Below are 11,929 nucleotides of genomic sequence, written 5' to 3' on the forward strand. Positions count from 1 at the left end.
TCATGGACGGGTGTGGGTAAAGAAGTTAGTCCATAGGACATATAGTAGAACAGAACACAAGATAGACATAGAAAACAATAGAAGATATCATAGAAGGAGACCAATTAGGAAGGAGCAGGATAGGGGGAGGATCAGGATTGGTACTTGGATTGTTGGATCACTTACAGGAAAATTAATGGAGCTTGTGGATACCTTGAAAAGGAGAAGGGTGAATATTGCTTGCATTCAAGAGACTAAATGGGTAGGAGAGAAAAGTAAGAAAGTGGGTAATTCAGGGTACAAACTATGGTTTACCGAAAAGGAGAGAAACAAGAATGGAGTGGGCATAATCATAGACAGGACATTGAAAGACGCAGTAATATCTGTGAAAAGAGTAGGAGATAGAATTATATTAGTAAAGCTAGTACTAGAAGGAGAAACAATAAATATAGTTAGTGCTTATGCCCCACAAATAGGACTAGATAGTGAGAGTAAACAAAAGTTTTGGGAAGATATAGATGATTTAATGCAAAGCATACTGAACGAAAAAAATGTTTTCATTGGTAGAAATTTGAATGGACATGTAGGAATTGATAGACAAGATTATGAAAATGTTCATGGAGATTTTGGTTTTGGCAATCGAAATGAGGAAGGAAAAAACATCTTGGATTTTGCTATGGCATATGACCTAATACTAACAAATACCTACTTTATAAAAAGAGAGTCACATTTAGTGACTTTCAAAAGTGAGCGACATAGAAGCCAAATCGACTTGCTCTTAACCAGGAGGACAAATAGAGCTCTATGCAAGGATTGCAAGGTCATTCTAAGAGAGGCTTTAACAAGTCAACATCGGTTGGTGGTCTTGGATGTTAAGTTTAGGAACAATTCATGTAAGGTCAGAAGAAATAGTGTAGCTCAAACAAAGTGGTGGGAGTTCAAAGGAGTAAAGCAAGTGAAGTTAAAAAATGAGCTTCTTGAGTATGAAGTATGGAACCTGGGTATGGAGGCCAATGATATATGGATACAGATAGCATCAAAGATTAGAGAAATAGCTAGAAAAGTACTTGGAGAGTCTAAAGGACATGGGCCACCCTCAAAAGGGACATGGTGGTGGAATGAGAAAGTACAAAAGGCAGTGAAGAGAAAAAGGGAATGGTATAAGAAATTACCTAAATGTGATAATAATGAGGCATATGAACAGTACAAAATAGCAAAGAAAGAGGCAAAAAAGGCAGTTAGTCAAGCAAGAGCACAGGCCTTTAAAAAGTTATATGAGAAACTTGGAACTAAAGAAGAGGATAAAGATATTTATAGATTAGCAAGGAGGAGAGAAAGGAAATGTCAAGATCTTAATCAAGTTAGGTGCATTAAGGATAAAGAAGGAAAAGTGTTAGTGAAAGATGAGGACATTAAAGAAAGATAGAGAAATTATTTTAATGATCTCTTTAATAATAGTCAAAATGGTAATAGCGTGAATATAGACTATAGAACAATAGAAAAGAATTTGAATTATACTAGAAGGATTAGATCTTTAGAAGTAAAGAAAGCACTTAACAGAATGAAAGTGGGCAAAGCCTGTGGATCCGATGAAATACCAATTGAAGTGTGGAAGTGTTTGGGAGATATGGGAGTGGCATGGTTAACTAAATTATTTAATAAGATTCTAAACTCAAAGAAAATGCCTGATGATTGGAGGAGGAGTATTTTAGTATCTATTTTTAAAAATAAGGGAGACATACAGAGTTGCTCAAACTATAGGAGAATTAAACTCATGAGTCATACTATGAAGTTGTGGGAGAGAGTTGTTGAGCATTGACTACGTCATGATACTTCTATCTCTCCCAATCAATTTGGTTTCATGCCCGGTCATTCAACTATGGAAGCGATCTTTCTCATTAGAAGCTTGATGGAGAAATATAGAGATGTCAAGAAAGATCTACACATGGGTTTTATTGATTTGGAGAAGGCTTATGATAGTGTTCCAAGAGATGTCTTATGGAATATGTTAGAATAAAAAAGGGTATCTATTAAGTATATGCAAGTGTTGAAAGATATGTATGAACGAGCAACTACTATTGTGTGCACAGTGGGAGGGAACACAAGAGATTTTCTGATCTCAATTGGATTACACCAAGGATCAGTTATAAGTCCTTACCTTTTACATTAGTTTTAGATGAATTGACGAAACATATACAAGAGAGTATTCCTTGGTGCATGATGTTTGCGGATGATATTGTTCTGATAGATAAGACACGAGAAGGAGTTAATAGAAAGCTAGAGCTTTGGAGAAGTACTCTAGAGTCAAAGGGTTTTAAGTTAAGTAGAACGAAGATAGAATACATGCATTGCAAGTTCAGTGAAGGCCAAACTGGTGATAGGGAAGGAGTTAGTTTGAATGGAGTAGTACTGTCCCAAAGTAATCACTTTAAATATCTAGGCTTAGTCCTTCAAGTAGATGGGGGATGTGAGGAGGATGTTAGTCATAGGATTAAAGTCGGATGGTTAAAGTGGGGACGTGCCACAGGAGTTTTATGTGATCGTAAGATTCCCAATAAGTTGAAAGAAAAATTTTACCGTACAGCCATACGACCGGCTATGTTATATGGTAGTGAGCGTTGAATACTGAAAGAGTCGTATGCGTTTAAGATAAGAGTTGCAGAGATGAGAATGTTGGCCATACTAGACTAGATAAAGTCCGTAATGAGAGTATTAGAGAAAAGGTAGGAGTGGTGCCAATTGAAGATAAGTTGAGGGAAGTGAGATTGAGGCGGTTTGGTCATGTGAAGCGTAGACATGCAGAGACTTCAGTTAGATAAGTAGAGCATATTAGTTTAGAGGATAGAAAGAAAAAAAGGGGTAGACCTAAATTGACTTGGAGGAGAGTAGTACAATATGACCTAGAAGCATTATACATTTCTGAGGATTTAACCCAAAATTGTTTAGAGTGGAGAAAGTGAATCTATATAGCCGATCCCAAATTTTTGGATAAAAGCTTAGTTGAGTTGAGTTGAGTTACCTTGCACTAGATAGGCACACCACTTAAACCCATACTGACCAAAAACATAACATATCTTCGAGTACGTATCATCATGGCAGACCTCAACATGTCTGCTAACTCTATTTCACATTTTTAAGTACTCCACGAAAATCAAGACACCAACTGAGGCACTCTTATATTACTCAGGGTATAACGCAAAATCTAGAAATAAAAAATTATAAAAAAAGACGAAACAGAATCCTATAGTCCGCATGTAACATCCTAACAAGACTCATTTTACACTCCCAAGTATATTATTTCCCATGAATCTAGAGTCTAAGCTCTGACACCACTTTTGTCACGACCCAATCTATGGGCTGGCATAAAGCCCCCGAGGCCCATAGTAAGCCTTATTGTTCTCAAATTCATAATCAGGCCCATAATTTAGGCCCAAAATGGATATAAAAATAATTTAAATTAAAATATTTTAATTTTATTCCAGGCCAACTTAACCTAATAATTATCAAAAACTCAAATTAGGGGAGCCCAGCTCAACCCAGTTACATTATTTACAAATTGTTTAAGTATCATACAAATCTTTATTTATTAACCTCAATAATTTAAATTAACACAATTCCTAATAGAGTCTATACTACTGCTAACACATGTGGAGTTCTAGATTTCAAATTTAGAAAAAATAATAAAAATAATTAAATAATTGACGTTAAACTTGCAAGGAAGAAAGCAGATTGCTCTGTAAAAGAACTCCTCCTGTAGCCTAGAAAAATAGGTGAACAAGAGTGAGCATTTGACTCAGAGAGTAAAATACCAATTTTAAGTATAATTTCTATAGCTATGTAAAGCTAATGTACCTTGTGGAATGAAATGCAACATCATCATAATTTTCATACAATTCACATCATAATAGCAAAAAGGTAATTTGGAGCACTCATACACCCACTAATGTTCAGACAGTACATATATGGGAGCTGATCCCCTATACAACCCTCTTAATTCAACCTCTGCCAGTGAGTGTCTCTCAAGCAGAGCGTTCGCTTAATAAACCAAATGCGGGGTCCCAACGAGTGTCTCTCAAGCCATGTCTACCCCGACTTATCCATAAAGGACCAGGTCCTAACGAGTGTGTCTCAAGCCGTGTCTACTCATCCTGTCCATATCCAATACCATACTATACGCACGCTAACGCACACACACTGCTCTAAATTACTACAAACAATATCCATGGCACTTCATCATTTATGAATGCAATATAAAACGTGTTTAGTGTTTAACTACATAGATACATATTTATAAGTGATGCATGGGCATGCTTGAACATATAATAATATCAAAATTATAATTAAAATTAATATTTTACTCACAGTACACCGAAGACTATTGTGGGTGTTGGATAGAGAAAAATAGCTGACATCGATTACCTAAATAATTATATTCTAAATTTATTAGTACCAAGTCAAAATAAAACTCTAAAGAGACAACGGACAACCTAATTCATGCCAGAAATCCGACAGAGTTTCCTCTATACCTGGGACCTACCCAACCTACTAAAAATGGTTCAAATAGCACTTCTAAACTCAACCCATATCTCATCATCATTATATGGCCCCTCCTGGGCCCTCCAAACCAAGTAATACTCAAAATCTTAAAAATTACGTTTTAGTCCTTATAATTGATATTTTGTAAAAATCCACTCAAACAAGCTCTAAAAATTCTAAAATTTCGCCCCACGATCCTTAATAAAGTTATAAAGCTATCGCAAAATTAATTGTAATTTTCTAATCACCTATGAATATTTTATTCAAGAATATTACTCAATTCCATAAGTTTTCAACAGCTAACATATTCTTAATTCAATCCAATTCAATATTCACATATTTAAACATCCATCCTCAAGCTTCAATCAATCATATAAAATTTAAATATCATAATTTCAAATAATCTTATATGCCTATATGCTAAAAATCTAACTAAAATCCATCTATATTTTTCAAAAATATTCTACAATCAGTCAAAAATTCAACAAACACCATAGAATATCTCTAAATAATTTTACTTTCATCATATATTTTTCTTAAAATTTTTTTTAATTTTTTCTGTTTAAGAAACACTGCATTTATGTTCCACAGACAAAGAAATAATGAAAATAATCTTACCTGAAGCTTATCTGTGTCTCAAAAATTTCAAAAATTTATGAGGAAGCCTCTGGAAGTTGAATCATCTCCAAAGCTCACTGGAGCCACCGTCGGAACCACCGCGCACAGTCGCCAGCCGCTGATCGCAGGCAACATTTGCCGGATCTGATCATACCATCATGTTACTCTCCTCTCCCTCAGTCCATAGGTGGTCTCGGATCGTCAATCCAACGGTCAGATTGTCCTAGATCTGACCCAAAAGCTTGAAAAACCCGAAACTTCTCTTTTCTATATCTCACTCATCCGACCTCCATTTGCTACAAAATTAGTATTAAAAAAAAGCTCTCAGAATAAGTTTTTCAAATGCCACCTGAATCGCCTATATTGGACGTCAGATGACACTGGAATCGCGTTGAAAAGTTGCTGCCTAATGTGCGCACGTTGATGGGGAAAATTCCTCCATTTGCGCTACTACCGGAGCTGCTCCAGCCAGCTGGCAGTTCGCTGGCATCGCCCAGGGTGGGGGGACGCCTCGCTGGCCGACCATGATGGCTGGAGGCTCACCGATCGGAAGAAAAAGGGAGGGGGAGGGACAGTGATGGAAGAGAGTTTTAAAAGGGGGGATGTAGGTTTTCTTTTTTTTTTTTGAATTTCTGGGAATGAACCTGGACAGATATGTTGTCCAGATTCATTCTTGGAAAATTTTAAATGTTTAATTTAATTTTTAATTAATTAATTAATTAATTTATTTATTTTTTATTTTTGAGTTGCTACATATATGATTTCGCTTTGTGATTTAAAATTTAGTCAATAAAGTGGTGAATATATTTAATTGAACTTTATTTTAAATTTTTATCACAAATAGATTATATATTTTGAGATTGACTGATTCTTAAAAATAAGGATTATTAAAAATGAGATAAAAAACAAAAAGTCACCCATTGTCTTGAGAGTTGAAAATGATCGTTTTGTTTTTTTTTTTGAGGTGAATGGTATGGAGAGGTGAGCATTATTCATTTTGAAACAAATAAACTAAACTGAGCCACTCTAATTTGATAATACCGTTTAGTTTGGTTTGATTTTAAAATTTAAAAGTTTTAATTATTTAAATTCAATTTGATTTTAAGAGAAAAAATTAATTGAACTGAATCAAACCGAATTGCTTTATTGATTTTAAAATTACTTTATTTTTATAAAAAATTTATGTATTATATATATTATATATGTATATAAATTATTTAATTTTATTAATTAATAGTTATTAAATTCTAATCAAGGTTATAATTATATCAAATAATTTAAAAATTAAATATAAATAAAAAAACTCATTAAAACCTAAAAATCGATCGATTTAAATTGAACCAAATTAAATTAAATCGAATTAAAATAATTCAATTTGATTTAATTTTTTATATATTTCGATGTAGATTCTAAAATATGATAATTCAGTTTTAACAGCTGAATTCGATTTGATTTAAATTAAATGCTCAATCCATTTGAACAAATCATTATTTTGCTATCATTTTCAATATAAAAGAATATACCTTCAACTATTAATTATAACAATAAATTATTTATCTTAATAAATTTAAATCATCAGAGACATGCAAGATTGTATTTAAAAAGTCTTTCCTTTTATATGGACACCGCACACATCACAATTGCTCTGTAGACTGCCGTGTTAATTAACTTGAGAGAAATTATTTAAATATTGACAACTGATGCTAAGGGTAGCTCGCCGCCTTTGACTAATTCTACCTTGAATATTCATGGCAAAAAATCTCCACTGCCAAGTCATTCAAAACTGCAAGAGATTTCTACCTTTGCTTCCAATTTCAGGTGGTGAATTTCAATGCCCCCAAGATAATGGGCTTAACTTGTCTTTGGACTTCGCAACTATATATATATTTCAACGTGACTGACGCCTCTACTGCAAGAAAACATGGAGGGTCTGAGAGAGAGCAGCACCACCGCCAATGCTCCACCGCTTCATACGGTGCAGCTAATGCGTCGAGTGCCTTTTAATCTTGTGTTTGCCCTAGTTTACAGTGTTGCTATCTTAGCCCTGTTTTATCTCCATGCAAGAAATCTTTACTACTCAACATCTTTAGTCTCCGTGTTTATAACCCTTTCTTTATTGATCTCCGATCTTGCTCTTGCTTTCATGTGGACAACAGCTCAGGCTTTGCACCTGCGCCAAGTCCGTCGCAAACAATTCCCAGAAAACCTCAACAAGGTCATTGAAAGAAATGATTATCCATCTATTGATGTGTTTATATGCACTGCGGATCCATACAAGGAGCCGCCTGTTAGTGTAGTGAACACAGCCTTGTCGGTGATGGCTTACGATTATCCAAGGGAGAAACTTTCGGTGTATGTATCGGATGATGGTGGCTCCGCACTTACCCTTTTCGCTTTCATGGAGGCTGCTAAGTTTGCAAGCCACTGGCTACCATTTTGCAGCAAAAACAACATAAAAGAGAGGAACCCTAAAGCTTTTTTCGAATCGAACTACTACTCTTCTCCGGAGACTGAGATCATTAAGGTAAAATACCGATTACTTAAACATTACGTTTTAGAATCCAAGTGCATGGAAAAAGCTAAAAAATTTGATGGAAAAGGAGAGATAGAGGAGAAATTACGCAAAGATATGAAATTAAGACTTTATCCAAACTGAGACATACTTATTATCATCAAAATAAGTCTGCTTCAGATTTGGAAGAATCCATAGATAATAGATAAGCTGCTAATTAAATATGCTGAAAAGTAAAAAAAAAAAAAGAAAATAGTAGGGAAAATATAAATTAGATTTGGCTAAAATAACAATAATAAGTAGAGAATTATTATTAATTAGAAGTTCAGGAAAAACTTAATATGAACATCACTAACTATCTATTAAACCAATTTAGTTGATATATTTTGAATTCATAATGATAAGTTTAAGCAAGAATTTTTCAAATATTTTGATTTTCAGGAAAGGAATTAATTAGAGTAATCTTCCCATGTGTTTTGACCTCACATGCACCTTCAAGTTTCAATCTTTTAATCTATATCTTTCCTTCACACTAGCCAATAAAACAAGCTTGCATTCCTGTTTAAATTCACCATGAACTTTAGCAGTGTGAAAAAAAGGAGTTATACTAGGTGAGATTCAAATTTTAGTCTGCACCTTTAGATAGTCTTACCTATAATAATTTTAATTATATCACCTATATATGTTGATTGATTAATTATAATGATCATATTGTAGATTTTTCTATGGATCCATTTGTTTAATTCCAGCATCACTGGATAGAACTTTGACTTATTGGTTGGTTGCTTTGTATATGATATTTGTGGGATCGATCCCAATCTTTGTATTCTTCTCTCTTGCAACAAAAATACAAAAATCAATCACATCCTTCGATTGAGAAGTAACCATAGACTATATGGCCAAATAGTAGATAGTGACATTAATGATTCATGTATAGGTGTCGTCTTGATTCGGCCAAATTGTCAAGCCATGTGCACTGGCCCAGTGAACTATTTGCGTTTCCATCCTACTCACTGGTCAATCTTACTTGATTGGAAAAGTCTTAGAGAAAGAAAAGTAGTCTTAACCTTCTTTTCTTTTAAAGAAATAATATATTACATAAAAAAAATTCTTACATACGTAATGAATGTTCCAATCAATAAAAAATTATCGACAGATACATTTATATGAAATTTATTATAATTTTAAATAAAATTTATCATAATTTTTATTAATTTGGTATTTGTAAAATTATAAGTAAAATTTTTCTTCAACCTTACACTCTCGGGCTAAATATATCATTGGCTTTTCTTAAACAATATATATATATATATATATATATATATATATATATATATATATATATATATATATATATATATATATATATATTATTTTTTTAATTTAGTAAAACAAATTCTTCTGATCAACTTGGTATTTGGTTGCTATTATCAACTTTAGAATTTTTTTTAGAACTTTTTAAGTTCTTAAATTGAAGAGTTGAATTGTTAACTGACCTCGGGTACTATTTAAATTATGTTTTATTGATTTTCTAAATTCACATATATTTTTGTTCATTTTTCTTTAAATCTTGATATTTGCAGACAATGTATGAATGCATGAAAGGAAGAGTGGAAAATGTTGTGGAGAGAGGAAAAGTAGAAGATGAGTACATCACTAGCGATAAAGAACGCGAGGTTTTCAGCAAGTGGACTGACAAATTCACTCGCCAAAATCATCCCACTGTGATCCAGGTTTACATCATCAGTCTTTTTAATCGTCAGCTCTCTCTCTCTCTCTCTCTCTCTCTCTATATATATATATATATATATATATATAAATCTATCACAAGATCCAAAGTGCTTCTGTTTTGATTTAGGGCTTCTCAGTCCTAATTAAACAAGATCTTTAATTAAATGATTATTACTGCGTACAATTATTTTACTTGTTGAATAATGAGCAGGTTTTTTTAGACAACAGTAAGGACAAGGACATTGCAGGCCATCATCTGCCAAACCTGGTTTATTTGTCTAGAGAAAAAAGAAAGGTTTGTCAACACCATTTCAAAGCCGGTGCCCTTAATGCCTTGGTATGTATGCTTGCTTCTCCTTCATTAACCCAAGATGTGTACCACATCTTATTCATTATTTCTGACCCATTATTATTATTTTTAAATCTTGTTTTGAAGATTCGGGTGTCGGCTGTCATGACCAATGCACCAATAATCTTGAGTTTGGACTGCGATACATACTCAAATGACCCACAAACACCTGAGCGTATATTATGTTATTTCTGGGATCCTGAAGTTAGGGCCACATGTGGGTTCATTCAATTTCCTCAGCTTTTCAAAGGGTTGAACAAGACTGACATTTATGCTGGTCAATTTAAACGTTTGTTCCAAATTCACCCTTCTGGTTTTGATGGGCTAATGGGTGGAAACTTTTATGGGACTGGAGGCTTCTTTTCCCGGAGAGTGTTCTTTGGAACCCCATCAACTATGCTCACACCAGAACTACCTCAACTTAACCCATATTATGTTGTGAACAAGCCCACTCAATCTCAAGAGATCTTGGCTTTGGCACATCAAGTTGCTGGTTGCCATTTTGAGAAGGATACGGACTGGGGCATTAAGGTAAGCTGTAATTAAACATCAATTAACTTGTTTAAAAATTTTAGACAACTGTGAGGTCTCTGATGACTTTTTTTGTTCTGAAATATGCAGAAAGGGTTCAGGTATGGATCTCTAGTCGAAGACACCTATACAAGCTATAGGCTACATTGTGAAGGGTGGAGATCTGTATTTTGCAATCCTGAGAGGCCTGCATTTTATGGAGAAGCACCAATTAGCTTGACGGATGTGATGAACCAACAAAGGAGGTGGGTTGTTGGGCTTCTAGAGATGGTCTTCTCTAAATACAGCCCACTAACCTTCGGGCTTAGGCACAATGGGCTCATGAGCCATGGATATTCACAGCTTGGGTTCTGGGCCATCTGGTCTATTCCAATTACCATATATGCCTTCCTCCCCCAGCTAGCCCTCCTGAACAATCTTTCCATCTTCCCACAGGTGAGTACTAAAATCATAAGTTTATCGTTAACCATTCAAACTATTCTGCAGGTTTCATTTGTGACAAGATTGAAAAATGTGGCGCAGGTTAAATCACCATGGTTTCTCCTGTACGCATTCATTTTCCTAGGGGCCTATATACAGGATCTCATAGATTTTGTATTGGCTAATGGAACAGTACACATGTGGTGGAATGATCAAAGAATGTGGAATATAAGAGGACTATCAAGTTTCATGTTTGGGTTCGTTGAGTTCATCCTAAATTCATTAGGAATATCCACAAGTGGGTTCAACGTGACCAGCAAAGCAGTTGATGATGAACTAAGCAAAAGATACGAGCAAGGGTTGTTTGAGTTTGGAGTAGCATCACCCATGTTTGTGCCCTTAGTAATGGCAGCTCTAATGAACTTGGTCTCATTTGCTTGGGGTTTATCTGAAATTGTGAAGGGCGGGAGGAACATGGAGGGACTAGCTATCCAAATATTCTTATCGGCATTCGCAGTAGCGAACAGTTGGCCAGTCTATGAAGCCATGGTCTTAAGAAGTGATAATGGAAAAATGCCAGCCAAGACCTGTGTGATTGGAACAGCTTTGACATGGGTTATCTACGTTGCTGGTTCTTTCATTCTCAAGTGAGGACATGGCTGGTTAGGTTTCATTTGCTTCTTATTTATTGATCCACACACAATTCTTGAGACATACAATTCTTGAGAAATCTATCCTAGACTTAGCCGCAGGTTGTATTGTGATCCATTATATAAAATCAAATAGCCTCTCTTAGTCTTAACTAAGAGGAATAGGCTTAATCTAGCAATAAATCAAGGACCCTTTTGTAAAATCATCGTGCATGACGACAATAAAGTATCATAAAATTAACTTTTATTAAATTTTACTAGTATGAAGACACTTTAGTGATGTATTTCATTTTATTGAAAAAAGAGTCCAATTTCATTGCAAAGAATCAAACAAGTAGAGAGTCTAAGTCAGAAAGAACAAAAGACACGGGAATAGGTGGGACATCTTCTATCCAAAGTTGCTCACTCTAGAAATTAAAAGAGCCTCTTTTGCTGAATGATGGGCTAATTGATTTGCTCGCATTGGGACATACTGGAATTCGAGTTAAAACAATAACCTTTAAATTTTGAGAACCCATTTTCTCATAAAAATATGTACAAGTAATTCTAGTCATTATGTTAATTTCTTAATTTTATTAATTTAAAATTTTATCTGTTTACAAT

General features: G+C 34.4%; 1 protein-coding gene across 1 annotated transcript; it reads left to right on the plus strand.

Annotated features, from left to right (window-relative positions):
- Window positions 1–6,916: 6,916 nt before the first annotated feature.
- Window positions 6,917–11,578, plus strand: LOC110637005 (cellulose synthase-like protein G3). Its single transcript, XM_021786921.2, has 6 exons — window positions 6,917–7,657; window positions 9,229–9,378; window positions 9,588–9,713; window positions 9,813–10,256; window positions 10,347–10,691; window positions 10,779–11,578. The coding sequence occupies exons 1-6, from the start codon at window positions 7,055–7,057 to the stop codon at window positions 11,325–11,327; spliced, it is 2,217 nt and encodes a 738-aa protein (XP_021642613.1). The 5' UTR covers window positions 6,917–7,054; the 3' UTR covers window positions 11,328–11,578.
- Window positions 11,579–11,929: the final 351 nt, after the last annotated feature.

This window comes from Hevea brasiliensis, chromosome 16 (genome assembly GCF_030052815.1).
Source record: "Hevea brasiliensis isolate MT/VB/25A 57/8 chromosome 16, ASM3005281v1, whole genome shotgun sequence".
In the NCBI taxonomy this organism is placed as follows: domain Eukaryota; kingdom Viridiplantae; phylum Streptophyta; class Magnoliopsida; order Malpighiales; family Euphorbiaceae; genus Hevea; species Hevea brasiliensis.

Coding starts and splice junctions, on each gene's coding strand:
- LOC110637005 (XM_021786921.2), top strand. CDS start 7,055: ATGGAGGGTCTGAGAGAGAGCAGCACCACCGCCAATGCTCCACCGCTT. Junction 9,379..9,587: donor ATCATCCCACTGTGATCCAG/GTTTACATCATC, acceptor AATAATGAGCAG/GTTTTTTTAGACAACAGTAA. Junction 9,714..9,812: donor CCGGTGCCCTTAATGCCTTG/GTATGTATGCTT, acceptor CTTGTTTTGAAG/ATTCGGGTGTCGGCTGTCAT.